The 23937-nt window shown below is 49.4% G+C and overlaps 1 protein-coding gene across 2 annotated transcripts in view; it reads right to left on the bottom strand.

The window, feature by feature from the left end:
• Window positions 1–23937, bottom strand: part of ANKLE2 (ankyrin repeat and LEM domain containing 2) — a 37868-nt gene that overhangs the window by 12151 nt on the left and 1780 nt on the right. For both annotated transcript variants that reach the window (XM_055357728.2, XM_055357730.2), the window contains exons 2-7: window positions 17785–18243; window positions 13763–13969; window positions 11455–11648; window positions 11149–11337; window positions 6231–6353; window positions 3420–3486 (exon numbers count right to left, since the gene is read on the bottom strand). In XM_055357728.2, the coding sequence (XP_055213703.1) occupies window positions 3420–3486; window positions 6231–6353; window positions 11149–11337; window positions 11455–11648; window positions 13763–13969; window positions 17785–18243 (1239 nt within the window). The remainder of the gene's footprint in view (window positions 1–3419; window positions 3487–6230; window positions 6354–11148; window positions 11338–11454; window positions 11649–13762; window positions 13970–17784; window positions 18244–23937) is intronic.

Consider the following 23937-nt stretch of genomic DNA (forward strand, 5'->3'; position numbering starts at 1 on the left):
TCTGGGATTACCGGTGTGGGCCGCTGTGCCCAGCCTCCTCGCTTCTCAATCCTGCTTCTCTTGTAGTTTATCACAGGTGTGGGCCGCTGTGCCCGGCCTCCTCGCTTCTCAGTCCTGCTTCTCTTGTAGTTTATCACAGGTGTGGGCCGCTGTGCCCGGCCTCCTCGCTTCTCAGTCCTGCTTCTCTTGTAGTTTACAAGTTGCATCACTGCATACGCATCTCTCAACAGATCTGGAATCACACGGCACTTGGATGTGAGTATGGAGAAAGCACAAGGAAGAGTAGTGTCTTCAGGTCCCACGGGACAGCGCAGTCAAGCCATACAGGATAGTGTCGTGAGGTTCTGTAGGTCGCACGGAGGCCACACACCACCTCGTCCTGCTTTCAAACCCAGCTCCTGGAGACCCAGAGTCAAGAGGCTTCCTTTACAGTCAATCATGCTACTCTGGAATGCCTGGGAATTTCTTATGTTAAAGGCTTATCATAATTTCATAGTTTTTTTTTTTTTTTTTTGGAAACAGAGTCTCGCTCTGTCACCCAGGCTGGAGTGCGCTGGTGCGATCTCGGCTCACTGCAAGCTCCACCTCCCGGGTTCACACCATTCTCCTGCCTCGGCCTCCCAAGTAGCTGGGACTACAGGCGCCCACCACCACACCTGGCTAATTTTTTGCATTTTTAGTAGAGACGGGGTTTCACCCTGTTAGCCAGGATGGTCTCGATCTCCTGACCTTGTGATCCGCCTGCCTCGGCCTCCCAAAGTGCTGGGATTACAGGCATGAGCCACCGCGCCCGGCTGCTTATCATAGTTTTTATGCTTTTAATTTTTTTCTAATTGTAAAAGTGCTGTATGCCCATCAACGGTCAACTGGATAAAGAAAATGTGGTACATATATACCACGGGATATTAAGAACAAGATCATGTCCTCTGAAGTAGCATGGCTGGAGCTGGAGGCCATGACCCTAAGGGAACTGACACAGGCAAGAAAACCAAACACGGCTCTCACTTATGAGTGGGAGCCAAACGCTGAGCACACATGGACACAAAGAAGGAACAAGAAGTCAGCAGGGCCTGGTTGAGGGTGGAGGGAGTGAGGAGGAGGGAGAGGATGGAAAAACTACCTCCTGGGTACTACACTGATCACCAGGTGAAATAATCCATACCCCAAACCCCGGTGACATGCAGGTTACCTATATAACAAACTGCATACTTACCCCTGAACCTAAAATGAAAGTTAAAAAAAAGTACAACAATTTCCATTCAAGAGTACTGAAGGTACTGAAGAATTTCCATTGAAGAGTACTAATTTTCCATACTGAAAATTAGGGCAATTCAAATACTCTGTCTTACATATTACTATCTTATATTTGGATGCATCCCATGTATGTTGGCATTTTACAGGTTAATTGGCAGTTTTTTCCCTCTTTCAGTGGCACATGAAAAGAAGACATACAGTATGTACAGTATAGGGTGCATGGTAGGTATACGGTACAATTTACCTACACTTTACTCATAAAATACTAATGTTTACTTTTTTGGCATATTGATTTGAGTCCCTTTTAACAATTTCTGTCTACAGATGGGACTCACGGTCTCTGGACAGTTTTGTGCCTGGCTTTCTGATCCTATTTGTCTCTCATAACACTTTAGAGTCCTTCCTCATCTTCACACAAGCGTGGGTCTCTCTCTGAGTGACGGGAAGGGTGGGATGCAGGATGCAGCCAGCCCTGTAGCAGGCTCTGTGGCATGTGAAGAAGCTACAACGTGACCGAGAGGCCCCAGCGTGACCACAGATGCTGACCAGGCCTGGGCTTCGCATGAGCCTCAGAAGGACCAGGAAGGAGGTGTAGGAGCTCTGAGGTGCTGTGTAGCTCAGCCCACAGGAACATGGATCTCACAGAGCTGCCTTCTCCTCAGCAAACAGCTGCTGGGGCAGATCTTAGAGGCGACAGTGTTTTACTGTCACACATAGGCAAGGATCTCTCAGACAGAACTGCTTCCTAAATACCATCACAAAGCAATGCTTAATGTCAGCGTTGCAAAGCATTTCTGACAGTGTGGTTTGAAAATCCGGAGCAGACTCTCGGCTCTTCAGGGATGTTCTGGCAACATAGCCGTGTGTTCCCAGGGCCTCTGAAGGTTCTGGCTGGGCCTCTGCAGTGAGGCCTCAATGGCCCTGAGGAGGAACTCTCGCCGCTAACAGCATGCAGGATCTTTTCCTGTGCACAGCTACACACACTGAAGAAGTGTAATTAATAAATTATACCTAGGACAGGAACAGATCAGGGGACAAGCAGAGGCTCTTCACAACTTAGATCACGCTTGGTAAACTTCCATAAAACGTCAGACAGTAAATAATTAGGCTCGGTAGGCCACAAGTCACTGTGTGCTGGGAAAGAACCTGGACAGTGTGCAAATGGTGGTGACAGCTTTATGCCGATAAAATTTTATTTTTAAAAGCAGTCATTTGCGGACCCTGCTTTAAATAGAGACAGAGTTTTGGATAGGAATGGAATCCGAGAGAGAGGAAAGCAGGCAGGTGGGTGAAAGGACCTCAGCGTCTGCTTCAATCTCACCAGCAAGCAGAAGCTCCAGACTTCGAGCTAAGATGGCAAAGAAGAGGCGCTTCTAGAAGTGTCATCTTCCAAAATTCACTGAAAACAGAGGAAGACAGCAGGGAAAAGCCATCCCTGAAACCAGCCATTTTCACATGCCTGGCACCTACAAACCGCAAGGCACAGGGGCCAACAACTAGAAGCTGCTGACTAGAGGAGGGTGGCCCAGAAAGCAAAGGCCTCTCTCCCAGAGGCGAGTGGGGAGGGAACGTCCCAGAGGCAAGTGGGGAAGGAAGGTCCCGGAGGCGAGTGGGGAGGGAGTGTCCCGGAGCCAAGACAGGAGCCTGGGCGTGCACCAGGAGTACAGGAGGAGGAAGGAGGCAGCTTCAGAATCGAAGGAGTGACAGGGAGCGACCCCCACCCCAACACAGACAAAGAGACACACAAAAGCCAGGCCAGCCACCCAACCAAGGAGCTCTGGACCCTGCCTCTCCCTGAGCTGTTCTTTGCCAACTGCAGGCTCCACCTGAAGAGAAGCCATCACAACGAAGCTACTGTGAGAGAGACCTATGGGTCCAGGGATGAGGCCACCGGCAACAGGCAGCGACACACAACCTCAAAAAAGTTCTCTCACAGAAAGCTCAAGGAACAGATACAAGACTTCAGAGAAGGGATAACAGAAAAAAGGTGGCAAATGAGCTAGGAGAGCTCAGGAGAAGAAAGGATGATCCCGAGGAGAGGCTTCCGAGGGGAGCCGGCACACGCCCGGGGAGCTCAGGAAAGCAAAGCTCTGCTGTGTCCCCCAATGCTCCAAGGCCCTTCCCGGCGTGGACCCCACGATCCAGGCACCAACTCCCCATCTTACCCTTTAAATACTCTCTGATCCGCTCCTTCAGTTCCACAGATTTATTTTTGCTTCTTTCACAAATTACCTATTGGAAAAAAAAGTGTGTCTAAATCTTATTTGATCGCAACATTTCCTTATCATTACAATGATTTCAGAAAAATAGTTTTAAACTCAGTAAAGTAGAATAGTATCTTAATGCTACAGATTTAATAAAGTTAACACTCAGAAAATGTGTGAAGAGTGTGGTCTTTCTAAAAGTCTAAGGGGACAGCTAGGAGAACACACTCTGGGATTATGGGTAAATTTACTTCTTCTTTGCGCTACTCGACATTTTCTAACTGTCTGCAAGGAGAGGAAAACGTACCAGCGCATCGAGTAAAAGCAGAAGCACGTGAACATGTTTCTAACCTTCTTGGTTGTTTGAGTTCCACTTACAGGAAGCCTGGTCATACACAAACTTTTTGTTGTGAGGCTGGGTCAAGGTGGAGCTCCTAAGTAACACGGAACATCAAAGTTCTATTTTTGCCACTAAAGAAATCAACTTTCTCAGCCCTTGAAGAATTGCAGCAATATGAACTTTTGCTAAAAACTATAGAAAAACCAACAACCTTCAAATAAAAGGAAAGAAAGGAACCAGCCTATGAGAGAAACTAAAACTATGAATGCAACTACATTTTTGAGTCTGTACCTGATTGTGAGCTTTAAAAAGTCAAATGCTTTGTAAAATGCCCGGAGTTTTAAGTTGGTTACCAAATGCCATTCTTATGTTGAAGAAGTACACACACACACACACACACACACACACGAACACACACAAACACACACACAAACACACACACACGCACACAAACACACACACAAACACACACAAACACACACACACAAACACATACACACAAAGAATCACATGTATGCAAAATAATAGCAATTTCTCAGTTGTAGAATTTTCTGGTGAATTTTATTCTTTTTGATCAAGCAGTATTTTAAGTTTTCTATGGTAAGTGGATGCATTGCTTATGTAATAACAGCAATTACAGAAGGGGTGTGGGAGAGGCCACTGCCACCAGAAGATCCTTACAGCTTTTATTTCTAAAGGGCTGCTAGACAAGGGACAGCTCACAGCTGTAATACACAGAAAAATCAAACTCATCTTTCAGTTCTCAGAAGGTCCAGATACTTCTTGCACTTTGTGGGCACAGAATATACTTCTGCCCTCTGCAAGGTGCACTTTGCTCAACTGCTCAGGATCATGACGAGGCCTGACTGACAAGGCTTGTCTGGGTCAGATGAGTATGTATGTGTGAGAAGCTTAGCACAGCACCTGGTGCACACTGAGCTGAATACAATTTAGCTGCTTTCAGCATCATCCTCACCACCATCGTCACCATCATCACCACCACTGCCAACACCACCATCATCATCCTCATCAGCATCACAACTATCGTCACTACCATCACCCTCACCATCACCAACACAACCATCATCCTCCCTACCACCACCACCATTATCTCACTCACCATCACCACAATCCTCACCACTACCACCACCACCGTCTTCATCCTCACCACCACCATCACCACATCATCACCATCTTCATCACCATCCTCACCACCATCATCCTCATCAACACAACCATCATCGCTACCACCATCATCCTCACTACCACCACCACCGTCACTACCACCAACCATCACCATCACCACCACCATAACCACCATCACCATCATTCTCACTACCACCACCACCATCATCATAATCACCACCATTATCCTCACTACCACCACCATCACCATCATGTCATCACCACCATCATCATCCTCATTGTCACCATTACCACAATCCTCACCACTACCACCATCACCACCTTCATCACCACCACCATAATCATCTTTCTCACTACCACCGTCATCACTACCACCACCACCATAATCATCACCATCACCATCACCACCATCATCCTCACTACCACCATCATCACCATCACCATCACCACCACCATCATCCTCACTACCACCATCACCATCATCATCATAATCATCACCATCACCATCACAAACATTATCCTCACCACCACCACCATTCTCACTACCATCACCACCACCACCATCACCACCATCATTCTACCACCGTCATCCTCACTACCACCATCACCACCATCATCCTCACTACCACCATCATCACCATCACCATCATCACCACCATCATCCTCACTACCACCATCACCATCATCATCATAATCATCACCATCACCATCACAACCATTATCCTCACCACCACCACCACCACCACCATCATTCTACCACCGTCATCACCATTATAATCACCATCACCACCATCATCCTCACTACCACCATCACCACCATAATCATCACCATCACCATCACCACCATCATCCTCACTACCACCATCATCACCATCACCATCACCATCATCACCACCATCATCCTCACTACCACCATCATCACCATCACCATCACCATCACCACCACCACCACCATCACCACCTCTGTTCTCTCTGACTCTGGTCAACTGATGTGTTCAGAGAGGGAACTTGATAAAAGACTGTGAGCTGTTCAAAGCAACTGACTGCCAGTTTTAGGAAAATAAAATCAGCAAACTGGGTCAGTTCCTTCCCTCCTGGTTCTACAGATGCATCTTCTTCACAAAGTGCATCTTACTCAACAGCCAGCGTTCTAACATGTGCCCATAAAGCAAACACAACTCATACAGAGCTCCTTGTGGCTTCCCTGTGCCTGTGATCACAGACTGTAAATTTATATATTTCCATTTCTAACTCTAGATAGCAACTGCATTGTAGTAAGTACTTACATCTTCAGGTGTTTTATCATATTTATTCCTTGAGTTTTTTACGATCAAATGGTGTGACGAAAGCACGTTGACTACATCCGCATTTCCAAACTTACAAGCAAAATGCAACGGTGTGTCGTAGCCCTGAAAAAAGGTGCAGAGGAAGTACAATTATTCACACTTGTCTCGTGAGGTTGCTCTAAGGTGAAAATACATACTCATTCATTCATTCATTCATTCATTCATTTATTTTGAGACGGAGTCTCACTGGCGTGATCTCGGCTCACTGCAACCTCTGCCTCCCGGGTTTAACCGATTCTCCTGCCTCAGGCTCCCCAGTAGCTGGGACTACAGGCACCCGCCACCACACCCAGCTAATTTTTTTTTTTTTTTTAATATTTAGTAGAGATGGGGTTTCACCATATTGGTGAGACTGGTCTCGAACTCCTGACCTCAGGTGATCCACCTGCCTTTGCCTCCCAAAGTGCTGGGATTACAGGTGTGAGTCACCGAGCCCGGCTTATACTTTTTTTTAAAAAAAAAGACTCACAAACAAAAAGGCCATAAAAGACTCTGCTTTTATAATGGAAAAATAATTGGCATTCTAGCACATACCCACTTCGTGCCAAGGCTTGAGCTTAGCATACTGACCTGGGTGCCCAGACCCTGGAGGAGCTTAAATTCTCCATAAACAGTGAACAGCAGCTTTAACCATTCAGGGCCCAGTACAATGTCATGTAAAACATGCCCAGAAAGTGAAATACACAGATGAGGACCACAACCAGAATAAAGCAAAGCCCACGAATTTGGTCTGTACTCAAAGAAGTCTCTGTGGCATGTGACACCACAGTAAACGCAATTTTTTTCACTGCTGACGATGCTGCATCACGCCCTGGCTGGGAACCCAGGTCTCCGTCCGTGACGCTGCATCATGCCCTCCTTCCCCGGGTGGTGTCACAGGTCTCCACACCATCTGCCTGGAGCTCCCACAGCTGCACCTCTGATCCTTCCTTATGCTCTGGGCAGTCTCAATGTCACCTTCAGCTGTGGCCTACAGACCAGCGGGCCTCATGGTCAACAGTGCCCCTGAGCCCAAGACCTGAAGGGCCAACTCCCTCCCAGGCACCTCACTTGGACATCCCACAGGCAGCTCCACTGCACCGTGTAGAAAACAGAATTCATTTACACATAGCACAGCCAGAAACACCTTCTCTCGTCACCTCTGATTACCAAGATTCTGGCTGTGAAGTGGCCGGTGGCATCGTATGCCATGGCAGCCATCCCTAAGCTTCTGCACAGGGAAGAAAAACTCATCATGGACCCTGCGGCCTGCACTGACACCCCCGCCTCCATTCCCTGGCAACACAGCCTAGGTCACCCGCAAATGTCCTCCTACAGCTCCCTCCCGCCATCACCCACTAGAGGTATCCCTTACAACTCTCTCACACGACCCCAAAAAGGTCTGGATGTTTGCATATACCACCACGCTACCTGTACTCCATCCTTCTGTCCAGGGGCTGGCAAGCTTTCTTGGACAAGGACCAGAGAGTAAGCACTATAGACTTTTTTTTTGAGACAGAGTCTCGCTCTGTTGCCCAGGCTGCAGTGCAGTGGCGTGATATCGGCTTACTGCAAGCTCCGCCTCCCGGGTTCACGCCATTCTCCTGCCTCAGCCTCCCGAGCAGCTGGGACTACAGGCGCCCGCCACAACGCCCAGCTAATTTTTTGTATTTTTAGTAGAGACAGGGTTTCACCGTGTTAGCCAGGATGGTCTCGATCTCCTGACCTTGTGATCCATCTGCCTTGGCCTCCCAAAGTGCTGGGATTACAGGCGTGAGCCACCGCACCCGGCCTCACAAATCTTTCTTAAACTACAATACTGGCTACCATTCCAATTAAAACAGCCAGCGGAGGCGGCTCCCGGGCAGCGTGCGTGCAGTGAGCAACCCTGCTGCTGCCTGCTCGGCTCCCACAGCCCATCACTCGGCTCCCACAGCGCCAGCACCGCGGCCCATGACTGCCTGAACACAGACGCCGCCAGCCAAGATGTCAACCCGAATTCTCCTCACAAAGGCCTGCCGTCCAACTCCATCACCAATGTCCCTGTTGACACAGGTGGGGCTGCCCAGGCTACTGCTGTTGAGGGTCTGACAGAGGCTGAGGAGGAACAGCTCAGGGCCCAGCGACCAAGACGGATGAGGAAACTGTCACTCTACACCAGTGCTGGCAGCCAAGGAGGGGGACTGTGGAGAGCCTGAGAGGAGGCTGGGCCTCTCTGCCTTGGAGGCTGAAACAGAACCTGCTCTAACACCTATGAGAAGACTTCTGAGAAATGTGGAAGTGGAATGAGAAAGTGGCCCACCCGGATCTCTGCAAGACTCAGGAAATGCTCCCACAGCAAGACAGAAGACCTCAACCAAGACAGAGACCTCAGCGGCCCTGTCCATGGTGGGCTCTGCCATCAGCAGGAAGCTCGGAGACGTAAGGAACTCTGCAACCTTCAAGTCGTTTGAAGACCAAGTTGGGCCCATGAAGTCTAAGGTCGTGGGTGACAGAGAACAGCAAGGACAATCTCCCTTCCTCAGCAGGGAGGGGCGACAAGCCCGTCGGATGCCGCACCTCTCTAAGCCTGTGGTCGCTTACGCTCAGCTGCAGAGCACACATACACACCCTCAGCATCACGGCCGGAGCTCTGCGCAACGAAGAGGCCAGCCAGGACGCACACGCAGAGCCGGCTGTGAGAGAGTCCTGCCCATCCACAAGGAGACGTGGCTACTGCATCCACATGAATTTCAACAGTTGTGTACGTAGTTATATACTAAAGTTTGTAGGTGAAACAGGTAACTGTGCTGTCCTTTCTAGGGGTACAGGAAGTGGACAGGGCGGAGGATTTGAAATTCTGAGCCAAAGCCCAGGCTCCCTTTAAGAATCACGTTAGTGGCCAGGCACGGTGGCTCATGCCCGTAATCCCAGCACTCTGGAAGGCCAAGGCGGGCCGATCATGAGATCAGGAGATGGAGACCATCCTGGCTAACACGGTGAAACCCCATCTCTACTAAAAATACAAAAAAATTAGCCAGGCGTGGTGGCGGGCGCCTGTAGTCCCAGCTACTTGGGAGGCTGAGGCAGGAGAATCAGTTGAACCCAGGAGGAGGAGCTTGCAGTGAGCCGAGATCGTGCCACTGCACTCCCACCTGGGAGACAGAGCAAGACTCTGTCTCAAAAAAAAAAAAAAAAAAAAAAGAATCAGGTTAGCCCATCAGAATGTTGAAGGATTGAAGAGTCCTACACATAAGTGGCATTTTTGACCTCCTCCTTCCCTAACTCACAGAAGGAATGCAATCACCCAGAAAGCCCTACCTGTTCCATGAGTTTTTATCTTGAAATGCTAAACAAGAAGTGTCCATTTTCTGCCCACAGAAAGTAAACTGAATATCAACAACTGCCCAATTGTTGTACTAATCTAGCTTTAATGAAAACCAAATTCATTTTTTTTTTTTTAATGCAGTGGACTTTTCAAAAATTGAAATTAGGCAAAGCAGCTTTAGCCTCCTAGTGAGAGAATATTATTTCTTTGGACTCGAGCTGAAATTCAAGCCTCACATTACCTCATGCTTTATTTATCATAAACATATAAATGAGCATTGCTCAATGGCTGTGAGTCCTGTGTGGGATTTTACACCTGGCCTGTGTGACTGCCTGTTCCAGTTGGGGTGCTGATTTCACTAACACGCTCCATCCCAGTGTATAAAACTTGCTTCTCTTCTCAAGCAGGGCAGCTCCCTGGCTCCCTACTCTGCCCTGAAGGACTCTTGGGCTCCCAGGGGTGGGAGGGGCTAAGAGAAGGAAAAGCCTGTCTTTAGCACCCTTTAGAAGAGCTGTGCCTGCTTCCCAGTGCTGCCTTGCGTGGGCCTGGCCCGGGAGGCACTCACCAGTGACTCCAACCCACCTGCTGGCTGCACTTCAGATGAAATGACCCCACAGGTCAGGTGGAGGGTGGGGCGTGGGCATCGGCCAGGATTGCTGTCACCTTTTCTCCGGAGCTACCAAGATCGTTCTTGTTTCTAAACAGTCGCACCCCAGCAGCCTCTCTCACCACAGCCCTGCGTGTCAGGCAGCCTCTCTCTCTCTCACCACAGCCCTGCGTGTCAGGCAGCCTCTCTCTCTCACCACAGCCCTGCGTGTCAGGCAGCATCTCTCTCACCACAGCCCTGCATGTCAGGCAGCCTCTCTCTCTCACCACAGCCCTGCGTGTCAGGCAGCCTCTCTCTCACCACAGCCCTGCGTGTCAGGCAGCCTCTCTCTCTCACCACAGCCCTGCGTGTCAGGCAGCCTCTCTCTCACCACAGCCCTGCGTGTCAGGCAGCATCTCTCTCACCACAGCCCTGCGTGTCAGGCAGCCTCTCTCTCACCACAGCCCTGCGTGTCAGGCAGCCTCTCTCTCACCACAGCCCTGCGTGTCAGGCAGCCTCTCACCACAGCCCTGCGTGTCAGACAGCCTCTCTCTCACCACAGCCCTGAGTGTCAGGCAGCGTGGTCTGCAGGTGCAGCTCTGTGCCTCAGTGGCTCTTGGTAGGACACTGAGGGCCTGCCTGTGGTGTGCACAGCTCTGCCACTCCCGGGAGGGGAAGGGCTGCTCAGCTCAAGGTGTCCTGTTCGGCAGAGGAAATGTCCTCTGACAACCGTGTCCCCAGACAGTTCAGACACCCTCGGGGACAGCACTGCACACATGACGACGATGCAGGGGCCAGGGAACCCCAGCGCTCGGTGCCCTTTGTCCAGTGGGATGTGGTGAGAAGGCAGGTTGCAGGGGTGTAATTGATGTATCTTTTCCCCAAAGTTATTATACTAATGAGTAACTTGTCGATAAAGCATTCTTTTGGGGAAAGACTTTTAACCAATTAAAAAAAGCAAGCGTGAGTGGAGGGTGTGCACGCACCATCTTGTCGGGGGTGTTGAGGTACAGGTCCACCACGTAACGGATACGCTTCTGCAGCATGGCCTCGTCGTCATCAGGGTACATCAGCCTCATGAAGTCAGGGTTCTCCAGGACGTCCAGAGTCAGCTGGCAGATGGAAGCCTGGTTCTCTTTAGCAGCAACATGCATCACGTTGTACCTGCACCCTTCCTGAAAGAGAACCACATGCTCTGGGCTTCCTATCTGACGTGTGGACACGCCCTGTGCGAGTGCTGCGATGGAACGGCCGGGACCGCGCACCTGCCCGAGGGAACTGCCGAAACCTACCTGCACGATAGTGGGGTTGTCTCCTGAGCCGATCAGATACCGGGGGTTGCTCCAGATGAGGTCAGAAAAGGTGTCCTCCTCTCCCTTCTCCACAGCTTTCCGAAGCTTGGCGGTGAGGTCCTGCGTGCGGGGATTTTTGTAACTGTTCGCTCGCTCTTTGTTGACTGTTTCTGATTCCGACAAGCACAAACCATCTGTCAGTAAGAGACAGAATTTAAGAACAATCAGTTTCACCAAAAGTCACTCGTCACCCATGCACCCTCTGATGAGGGATAAGGAGCTTTCCACAGAGGCTTCTGGGCCAACTGGGAGGCACAGGCAAGAAAAGACGAGAAGGGCCCGCGGCCACCGGCCCCAGCATGCAACACAATGGCAGCCAGCGTGCCCCTGTCAGCAGAGCAAGTGGGGGAGAGCAGCCAGACCCGGCCGCAATCTCACTGGGGGCCCCAGCCTACAATGGCAGCCAGCGTGCCCCCATGAGCACAGCAAGCGGAAGAGCAATCTTCCCTGCCACAATCTTGCTGGGAAAGGCTCTGTGAATGAGGCCAAGTTTGGTGAACTTTGTGTTTTTTCAGAGACAGGGTCTGGCTCTGTTACCCAGGCTGGAGTGTGGTGGCACGAATATAGGTCACTGCAGCCTCAACCTCCTGGGCTCAAGTGATCTCAGCCCCTCAAGTAGCTGGGACTACAGTTGTGTGCCAACACGCCTGGCTTATATACATATATATACATACATATATATATATACACACATACATATATATACACATACATATATATACATACATATATATGTATATATACATACATATATATATATACATACATACATATATATACACATATATATGTGTATATATATGTATATATACATACATATATATATATACACATATATACATATATATACATACATACATATATATACATACATATATATATATACATACATATATATATATACACATATATACATATATATATATATATATACACACATATTTTTAGAGATGAGGTCTATGTTGCCCAGGCTGGTCTCAAACTCCTGACCTCAAGTGATCCGCCCACCTCGGCCTCCCAAAGTGCTGGGATTACAGGCATGAGCCACCGTGCCCGGCCTGATTTCTGCCTTAAGGTGATTCCCTTCTGAGGAATTCTCACAAATTGCAAAGAAGGAAATCCGTACCTGTTAGAAGCCACTCTGGTTTCCATCCAGGAAGCACCTGTATAAGGCTGACTGAGGGCAGGCGGATGACTGGAAGGAGAGGGCAACATTCCTCTGGAGTACCAGCCCGCCAGGGAAGCCCAGACAACTGTGAGCTGCGAGAGGGAGCAGGAGCTGAGGCCAGACGAAAGGTAAAGGCGGAGGTTCTACCCCATGCTGACCGTGAAGAGCCTCTTCACACAAAACCCTAGTTCTGAGCTGGGAGGTGGGCATGGGTCAGACTTCGGGCTGGACCGCTCCTACAGATGAGCCCGCCTTCTCCAGATGCCCTAGTCGTTGAAGTAGGTATAGCTTCAGGTGGGGAAGTAGACTGGTTTCAGGATCCAAAAAGGCACAGGGGCTCACGCCTGTCATCCCAGCACTTTGGGAGGCTGAGATGGGAGGATCACTTGATGCCAGCAATTCAACCAGCCTTGGCAACATGGCAAGACCCTGTCTCCATAAAAAAATTTTAAATTCTAGCCTGGCCAACATGGTGGCTAAATATACAAACATTAGCCGGGTGTGGCAGTGTGCACCTGTAATCCCAGCTACTCGGGAGGGTGAGGCAGGAGAATCACTTGAACCCGGGAGGTGGAGCTTGCAGTGAGCCGAGATCGCACCACTGCACTCCAGCCTGGGCGACAGAGCAAGACTCCATCTCAAAAAAAAAAAAAAAAAGAAAAAGTTTAAATTAGCTGGGTGTGGTGGTGCATGCCTATTTCTCAGCTACTTGGGAGGCTAAAGCAGGTGGATTGCTTGAGCCCAGGAGTTTGAGGCTGCAGTGGGCCATGATAGCACTAGATTGCACTCCAGGCTGGCAAAAGAACAAGACCCTGTCTCTTTACAAAAAAAAAAAGAAAAAAACCAACAGACACGGGGACAGATGGAAGTGGCCACAGCGCTCTTTTCAGCTTCTCCACAGTCAAGATGCTCATTACTGGCACACCAGCATCAGAGGCAGCATGGCTTCCTGGTCCACTGAGACCCCATCGACTCTACCCTCATGAGAAAACAAGTTACCACATCGGAGGAAAGAAGGCACAAAACAGGGTGGGATCAATGTGACAGGAACATCAAGATGTGAACGGCTGCATGATTTACCTTTCAACCCGTCATTGCTAAAGGGTGGAGCTGTTTTCACAGGAGACAGTGGTAAGGACGTTTTGCTTGGAGAAGGGAAATAATCACAGATTCCTCTAGCAAATTTCTCAGCGTCTTCTCTGGTAGAAAAAGCTTTAAATCGGGACCCTTTGATCATCTTGACAGCTTGCAATGCTTCCTTTTTATTTTCATAAACATAGATCCTTTCTGGGTAAGAAAAGTAACAAATGAAAATCAGAGATGAGTGACTGGAGAGCTGTCACCTGGCCACGCCCTGGGCCTAACCATCAGCTTCCACGTCTGCTACCCAGTCGCCTGGCTTAGTTCAGATCTTTAATCCTGAAGAAAAAGGGCCTAAGCTAGCCAAAATAAAACAATTAACAAGCTCGATGGTGTGCATATATGCATGTAACATGATACATATTATGTTCATATATGTAATTCTATATGCCAAGATTCTATCCTAAAAACTAAATTTCATATAAAGATCTAAATAAAAATTATTAAAAGGCAAATTTAAAAAAAACTATAATTATGTCAGCCAAGAACATAAGAGAATTTTAAACACAATTTTGAACAGAGAATGCCTTTTTATTTTTTACTTTTTTTTTTTTTGGAGACGGAGTCTCGCTCTGTCGCTCAAGCTCAAGTGCAGTGGCATGATCTTGGCTCATTGCAACCTCTGCCTCCCAGGTTCAAGCGATTCCCCCGCCTCAGCCTCCCGAGTAGCTGGGATTATGGGCATCCGCCACCATGCCTAATTTTTTGTATTTTTAGTAGAGACGGGGTTTCATCACGTTGGCCGGGCTGGTCAAACTCCTGACCTCAGGTGATCTGCCCGCCTCGGCCTCCCAGAGTGCTGGGATTACAGGTGTCAGCCATGGCGCCCAGCTGGGAATGCCCGTTTTTTTTTGACATGGAGTCTCACTCAGCTGCCGAGGCTGGAGTGCAGTGGTGAGATCTTGGCTCACTGCGACCATCATCTCCCAGGTCCAAGCGATTCTCCCGTCTCAGCCTCCCATGTAGCTGGGATTACAGGCACCGGCCACCATGCCTGGCTAATTGTTGTATTTTTAGTAGAGACGGGGTTTCACCACGTTGGCCAGGCTAGTCTTGAACTCCTGACCTTAGGTGACCTGCCCACCTCAGCCTCCCAAAGTGCTGGGATTACAGGCGTGAGCCACTGTACCCGGCTGGCAATGCCTTTTTAAACATGCCAAGAAACCATTCAAAACAAGATAATCCTGATTATGTAAAAATATTAAAGCTCTGTAGTGGAACTATCACAATTAAGTTTTGTATGAGACTATCGTAAATACGTAAGATATACACTACTGGCCAGGAGACAAAAATTTATGAACAATATAACAGAGGAATGGTTACTGTCCACTACTGGATAAAAATAGCCATAGTTCGGGCACGGTGGCTCACGCCTGTAATCCCAGCACTTCGGGAGGCTGAGGCAGGTGGATCACCTGACGCTGAGAGTTCGAGACCAGCCTGACCAACGTGGAGAAACCCTGTCTCTACTAAAAATACAAAATTCGCCAGGCGTGGTTGCGCACGCCTGTAGTACTAGCTACTCGAGAGGCTACGGCAGGAAAATCACTGGAACCCAAAAGGCAGAGGTTGGAGTGAGCCAAGATCGCACCACTGCACTCCGGCCTGGTGACAGACCGGGACTCTGTCTCAAATAATAAGTAAATAAATAAATAAATAAATAATAAAAATAAAAACTGCACCATGATCATTTCCCAGTGTTACTTTCTTTTTTTTGAGATGGAATCTAGCTCTGTCGCCCAGGCTGGAATGCAGTGGCACAATCTCAGCTCACTGCAACCTCAGCCTCCTAAGTAGCTGGGACTACAGGCGCCCGCCACCACACCCCGCTAATTTTCTGTATTTTTAGTAAAGACGGGGCTTCACCGTGATAGCCAGGATGGTCTCGATCTCCTGACCTCGTGATCCACCCGCCTCGGCCTCCCAAAGTGCTGGGATTACAGGCGTGAGCCACCGCGCCCGGCTACTACGTATTCTTTAAAAAGATCTTACAGAAGAAGAATATTCCATTCTATTCATAGTGTTTAACCAATTATGTACTCATAGGCGTCACCACAAATGGTATCACAGTAATAACAATACTCATGACAGTGTGCAGTTTCTGGCATTCCAATTAATACTGAGTTCTCTTTTTTTTTTTCCAATGCTAAATCTTCTTTAAAATTACAATTCTTGGGCTGGGCACAGTGGCTCACACCTGTAATCTCAGCACTTTGGGAGGCTCAGGTGGGAGGACTGCTTGAAGCCAGGAGTTCAAGACCAGCCTAAGCAATAAAGCGAGACCCAGTCTCTTAAAAAAAAAAAAAAAAAATTTAATTACCTCGGTGTGGCCAGGCGAGGTGGCTCACGCCTGTAATCCCAGCACTTTGGGAGGCTGAGCCTGGCGGATCACTTGAGCCCAGGAGTTGGAGACCAGCCTGGGCAACATGGGGAAACATTGTCTCTACCAAGAATACAAAAAAACTGGTGCGTACTGGTACGTGCCCGTGATCCCAGCGATCCCAAGCTACTCAGGAGGCTGAGGTGGGAGGACTCCTTGAGCCTGGTAGGCAGACGTTGCAGTGAGTTGTTGAGATTGCATCACTACACCCCAACCTGGGTGAGAGAGAGACCCAGTCTCAAAAAAAAAAAACCCACCAAAAACAACCAATTAGCTAGGCGTGCTGGTGTGTGCCTGTAATCTTAGCACTTTGGGAGACCAAGGTGGGTGGATCGCTTGAGGGCAGTTCAAGAGAAGCCTGGGCAACGTGGCGAAACCCCGTCTCTATAAAAAATACAAAAATTGGCCGGGCGTGATGGCTCACACCTGTAATCCCAGAACTTTGGGAGGCCGAGGTGGGCAGATCACGACGTCAGGGGTTCGAGACCAGCTTGGCCAAAATCGCGAAACCTTGTCTCTACTAAAAATACAAAAAATTAGCTGCGTATGGTGGCGGGCGCCTGTAGTTCCCAGCTACTCGGGAGGCTGAGGTTACAGTGAGCTGAGATCGCGCCACTGCACTCCAGCCCAGGCGACAGTGCGAGACTCTGTCTCAAAAAACAAAACAAAACAAAACAAACAAACAAAAAAAACACAAAAATTAGCTGTGTGTGGTGGCGTATGCCTGTGGTCCCAGCTACTCAAGCGGCTGAGGTGGAGGATCACCTGAGCCAGAAAGGTTGAGGCTGCAGTGAGCTGTGACTGCACCACTGCGATGCAGCCTAGGTGGCAGAGTAACACCCTGTTTCAGATGAATGAATTAAAAAAATAAAATGGCCGGGCGCAGTGGCTCAAGCCTGTAATCTCAGCACTTTGGGAGGCCAAGGCAGGTGGATCATGAGGTCAGGAGTTCAAGACCAGCCTGGCCAAGATGGTGAAACCCCGTCTCTACTAAAAATACAAAAAATTAGCCAGGTGCGGTGGCAGGCGCCTGTAATCCCAGCTACTCAGGAGGCTGAGACAGGAGAACCGCTTAAACTGGGAGGGCAGAGGTTGCAGTGAGCCGAGATCGCGCCACTGCACTCTGGCCTGGGCAACAGAGCGAGACTTTGTCTCAAAAAATAAATAAATAAATAAAAACAAAATAAAACCACAAATCTTTGATGCTGAAAAGTATTTATACATTCATTGGCCATTTGCATTCATTAACATAAAAGATGTGCAGGTTACACTGCATTTTAAAAAGGGGGAGATGACTAATCAACAAAGTTCCTAACCAACAGCAGCAGCCAGTTAATATCTCAGTCCAGCATATCTCATAGAATCCAATTTACCTAACAAATTTTAACAGTTCTCATGTTAAATTCACAAATATTTCAGAAAAGTTCTACATAAAAATGTTAACAATGGTTAACTGGGGTGATGAGATGGAGGGGATTGGATTTTTTCCTTTTTAATCTGTAGTTTTCCATTTTCAGACGTCATCCCGCCCCTCCGCGTATGTGCTATCTGTGTGAGGAAATCCTACACACAGTCCCATTACCATTTCTCGCTGGGACGTCCTCATACACTTGACACACCCCATAGTACAGGGGCGGCTCCTTAGACGCAGTCGCTCCAGCTCTGTAGGTGTCGGTGGCACTAGGGGGCACCGAGCAGGTCTTGGATGTCACAGCTTCCTCCTCTGGAGGATTCAGGCCCACACTGTAACCAAAATCTCTGTCTTCAGAAAAACCAGCCTGATCAGTTGGGTTCCCTTCAGCTGGCTTCAAAATCCTTTGTGGGTCTTGGCTGAGAGTTGTGACACCTGCCTCATGGTGGTAGAAAGAAGACAGACTTCCTCCTTGCTCCAGTAAAGCCTGAGCCAATTTTTTCTCAAAAATGAACCTTGTAGTTGATGTAATGGGTCCACATTTCAATCCGGCTTTGACGATTTCTTCTCTAAGGTCATCTGGATTCAGAAGTTTCAATCGAGCCAACAGAGCATCCATTGTCATTTCACCTAGCCCAAGACAAAAAAATCAAAGAGTCACAAGATACTAACACCCACTGAAGCTGGGTGACGGGTACTAGGGTTCATTATATAATGGCATCAGTTTCTGTTTCTTTCATTAAAAACTTTTTTTCTTGGCTGGACGTGGTGGCTCACACCTGTAATTCCAGCATTTTGGGAGGCTGAGGCGGGCGGATCATCTGAAGTCAGGAGTTCGAGACCAGCCCGGCCAACATAGTGAAACCACGTCTCTACTGAAAATACAAAAAATTAGCTGGGTGTGGTGGCGGATGCCTATAATCCCAGCTACTTGGGAGGCTGAGGCTGGAGAATCGCTTGAACCCAAGAGGCAGAGGCTGCAATTAGCCGAGATCGCACCCCTGCACTCCAGCTTAGACAACAAGAGCGAAACTCCAGGTCAAAAAAAAAAAAAAAAAAAAAAAATTTCTTTTTTTTTCGAGATGGTGTCTCACTCTGTCGCGCAGGCTGGAGTGCAGTGGTGCTATCACAGCTCACTGCAACCTCTACCTCCTGAGTTCAAGTGATTCTCCAGCCTCAGCCTCCCAAGTAGCTGGGACTACAGGCATCTGCCACCACGCCCAGCTAATTTTTGTACTTTCAGCAGAGACGGGGTTTCTCCATGCTGGCCGGGCTGGTCTCGAACTCCTGACCGCAGGTGATCCGCCCACCTCGGCCTCCCAAAGTGCTGGGATTACAGGCGTGAGCCACCATGGCGGCCAAAAACATTTTATGATGCCCCCATCTCCGCAACTCCAAGAAAATTCCAAAAATGCTGTTACTTATTGGCAGAGGCAATTATCTTTTAAACAATGAATGAGTCTGCCAAAGACCCTGGAGGGGGGAACCTACTGACCCCAAGATTCTGCCCAGGCATAAGCACCTCACCAGGTTCTCTGTACAGAGACAGTTTGGTGCTGAGGAACTGATGCAAAGGGCTGTAGCCAATCTACAGTGGAGCAGGCACACAGTAGGTAAAGCAACTTGTAGGGCACAGTTTAAGGGGTGGGGGCAAGTGGAGAATAATTACGAATAAACAGACAGGATCTCAGTCCCGGGCAGGATTCCACTTTTCATATAAACTCTCTGTCCTTAATCTAATGCCATCATTTTTTTTTTTTTTTCCGAGATGGTGTCTCACTCTGTCGCACAGGCTGGAATGCAGTGGTGCTATCACAGCTCACTGCAACCTCTACCTCCTGAGTTCAAGTGATTCTCCAGCCTCAGCCTCCCAAGTAGCTGGGACTACAGGCGTCTGCCACCACGCCCGGCTAATTTTTGTACTTTTAGTAGAGATGGGGTTTCTCCATGTTGGTCAGGCTGGTCTTGAACTCCCAACCTCAGGTGATCCGCCCGCCTCGACCTCCCAAAGTGCTGGGATTACAGGCATAAGCCACCATGCCCAGCCCGTTGTATTCTTTGGGAGGCAGGCAGATCACCTGAAGTCGGGAGTTCGAGACCAGCCTGGCCAACATGGTGAAACCTCGTCTCTACTAAAAATAAAAAAATTAGCCGGGCGTGGTGGTACATGCCTGTAACCCCAGCTACTTGGGAGGCTGAGGCAAGAGAATTGCTTGAACCCAGTAGGTGGAGGTTGCAGTGAGCCGAAATCACGCCACTGAACTCCAGCCTCGGGGACAAGAGCAAGACCTTGTTTCAAAAAAAAAAATTACCCGAGCATAGTAGTGCACACCTACAGCCCCAGCTACTCAGGGGGCTGAGGCAGGAGGATCACTTGAGCCTGGGAGGTGCATGCCACCACGAGCTGAGATGGCACCCCTGCACTCCAGCCTGGGTGACAGAATCAGACCCTGTCTCAACAACAACAACAACAAAAACGATGGCGGGGGGGGGGAGTAATACATCTGAATTTAAGTTTCTACAGGGTTCTGACTTTTAAAAACATGTTCGTGATTTACATACTCAAGAAATAAGTAAAGCCGGGCGCGGTGGCTCATGCCTGTAATTGCAGCACTTTGGGAGACCGAGGTGGGTGGATCACGAGGTCAGCAGTTCGAGACCAGCCTGGCCAAGATGGTGAAACCCCATCTCTACTAAAAAAAAAATACAAAAATTAGCCAGGCGCAGTGGCGGGCACCTGTAATCCCAGCTACTCGGGAACCTGAGGCAGGAGAATCGCTGGAACTCAGGAGGCAGAGGTCACAGTGAGCCGAGATCGCGCCACTACACTCCAGCCTGGGCAACAGAGCGAGACTCCACCTCAAAAAAACAAAACAAAAAAAAACCATAAAAAAAAGAAATAAGTAAATAAACAAAAAGATGGGGGAGACACCCACATGGAATACTAGCCAGAAGAAATGCACCTAACTGTATTACAAGTGAGTAACACAGGGGAAGCTAACCTACGTAACTTTGGAAAACAGTGAGTGACTAAGTGCTCTAAGGAGAAAGACAAAAAGGACTGTGCACCATTACCGTGTGAACAGGCTCTAGGCAGTAGATGTTTTCACAAGGGTATAGGTTAGCACACCTAAAGCTATTTTCTGTGGACTCTAGGGCAAAGCAAATAATTGGAATACATGGTGGCTGATGAGAGCCAGGACTCTCAATGACAGAAAGGAAAGTGGGAGTGAGAACAGGGTTTCAGCAAACGATTCCTGTAAAGGGCGAGAGAGTAAGCATCTCAGACTCTATGAGCCAAAGGCCACGTGAGTGCTCAGAACAGCCACAGGCCAGGTGTGGCAGCTCACACCTGTCACCCCAGCGCTTGGGGAGGCCGAGGCGGGAAGATCACTTGAGCCCAGCAGTTCAAGACCAGCCTGGGCAACACAGCGACACCCTTTCTACAAAAACTTTAAAAATTATCTGATGGCTGGGCGCGGTGACTCATGCCTGTAATCCCAGCACTTTGGGAGGCCGAGGCAGGTGGATCATGAGGTCAGGAGATTGAGACTATCCTGGCAAACACGGTGAAACCCTGTCTCTACTAAAAATACTAAAAAATTAGCCAGCCATGGGGGCGGGCACCTGTAGTCCCAGCTACTCAGGAGGCTGAGGCAGGAGAATGGTGTGAACCCAGGGGGCAGAGCTTGCAGTGAGCAGAGATGGCAGCACTGCACTCCAGCCTGGGCGACAGAGCGAGACTCCATCTCAAAAAAAAAAAAAATTAGCTGAGTGTGGTGACGTGCACCTGTGGTTCCAACTACTTGGGGGGCTGAGGCAGGAGGATAAATTAAGCCTAAGAGTTTGAGGATGCAGTGAGCCCTGTTTGTGCCACTGCACTCCAACCTGGGCAACAGAGCAAGACCCCGTCTCCAAAAAAAAAAAAAAAAGAACAGCCACAGATATACATAAACAAAAGGGTATGGTTGTATTCCAATAAAACTTTACTATACTTAGGAAAATAGGTGGGGGCCAGTTTGGACCACAGTTTACTGACTCTTGCATTAGAATAAAGCCAGGGAGCCGGGCACGGTGGCTCATGCCAGTAATCCCAGCACTTTGGGAGGCCAAGGTGCGTGGATCACTTGAGGTCAGGTGTTTGAGACCAGCCTGGCCAACATGATGAAACCAGGTGTCTACTAAAAATACAAAAATTAGCCAGGCATGGTGGCATGCACCTGTCATCCCAGCTACTCAGCAGGCTAGGTGGGAGAATCACTTGAACTGGGCAGGCAGAGGTTGCAGTGAGCCTCCAGCCCGGACAACAGAGTGAGACTCCACCTAAAAAAAAAAGAATAAACCAGCGGACATCGCATTGAAATTGGAAGTATCAGTATGATCACAAGGTCTTTGACAGATCGATGGGTAAAGATGTGAGAAACAGCTAGGTCTGAACACTGGGTTACAATGTTCCATTAACAATTTTTTTTTTTTTTTGAGATGGAGTCTTGCTCTGTCGCCCAGGCTGGAGTGCAGTGGCATGATCTCTGCTCACCGCAACCTCCACCTCCTGGGTTCAAGCAATTCTGCTGCCTCAGCCTCCTGAGTAGCTGGGATTACAGGTACCTGCCACCACGCCCAGCTATTTTTTTGTATTTTTAGTGGAGACTGCCTCACCATGTTGGCCAGGCTGATCTTGAACTCCTGACCTTGTGATCCACCTGCCTCGGCCTCCCAAAGTGCTGGGATTACAGGCGTGAGCCACCGCACCCGGCCAAGTACACAGCTTTTGAGATTGGCTTTTCCTATTCAGCATAATGCCCTTGAGATCCACCCACGTGGCAGACTGGATCGCTGCGGAGTGGCACCCCGGGGCACCCACGTGGCAGAGCGGATCAGGCAGTGTGGCACCCCGGGGCACCCACGTGGCAGAGAGGATCGCTGCAGAGTGGCACCCCGGGGCACCCATGTGTCAGAGTGGATCGCTGTGGAGTGGCACCCTGGGGCACCCACGTGGCAGAGTGGATCGCTGCGGAGTGGCACCCTGGGGCACCCACGTGGCAGAGTGGATCACATAGCGTGGCACCCCGGGGCACCCACGTGGCAGAGATGATCGCGCGGACTGGCACCCCGGGGCACCCACGTGGCAGAGTGGATTGCTGTGGAGTGGCATCCCGGGGCACCCACGTGGCAGAGTGGATCGCTGCGGAGTGGCATCCCGGGGTACCCACGTGGCAGAGTGGATCGCTGCGGAGTGGCATCCCGGGGCACCCACGTGGCAGAGTGGATCGCTGCAGAGTGGCACCCCGGGGCACCCACATGGCAGAGTGGATTGCGCAGTGTGGCACCCCGGGGCACCCACGTGGCAGAGAGGATCGCTGCAGAGTGGCACCCCGGGGTACCCACGCGGCAGAGAGGATTGCTGCAGAGTGGCACCCCGGGGCACCCACGTGGCAGAGTGGATCGCGCGGAGTGACACCCCGGGGCACCCACGTGGCAGAGAGGATCGCTGCGGAGTGGCACCCTGGGGTATCAATGTGCAAGTTTAACCATTTGAGTTATTTCAGTTTCTGGCAATTACAAATAAAGTTGCTATGAACATTAAATATGGGTTTTTGTGTGAAAATAGTTTTCATTTGTCTAATAAAAGCTCAGGAATGCAGGGCAGGTTTAACTTCCTAAAAACGTGCCAGGCTGATTCCCAGAGTAGCTGCACCACTTACCATCCCCACCTGCAATGCACGAGACCCAGTTTCTCTAAATCTCTGCTGACTATATATATAATATATGTATATTATATATGCCATATGATATACGCGTATTATATATGCCATATGATATACGTATATTATACATCATATATAGAAATATCAGTATTTTTTATTTCAGCCATTCTCAAAACACCAGCCTCACCCCACCCCCGCCCCCCGCCACCTTGTCTGCAGCTCTGCCTGTATGATGCTGGTGGTGACAGTAACAGCACTCAGAGCTGCTTAACACATACGAAGTGCTGCACTTACCCAACTCCCAAAAAAGCCTAACCAGGTATTACTATCATCCCTATTCCTAAAGGAGCAGGCTGAAAACAGGTTAAGCCCACAGCAATAAGTGGTAGGGCCCGGTGCGATGGCTCACACCTGTAATCCCAGCATTTTGGGAAGCTGAGGCAGGTGGATCACCTGAGGTCAGGAATTCGAGACCATCCTGGCCAACATGGTGAAACCCCGTCTCTATTAAAAATACAAAAATTAGCCGGGCGTGGTGGCAGGAGCCTGTAATCCCAGCTACTCGGGAGGCTGAGGCAGGAGAATCGCTTGAACCCGGGAGGCGGAGCTTGCAGTG

The sequence above is a fragment of the Gorilla gorilla genome, chromosome 10 (assembly GCF_029281585.2).
Source record: "Gorilla gorilla gorilla isolate KB3781 chromosome 10, NHGRI_mGorGor1-v2.1_pri, whole genome shotgun sequence".
NCBI lineage: Eukaryota > Metazoa > Chordata > Mammalia > Primates > Hominidae > Gorilla > Gorilla gorilla.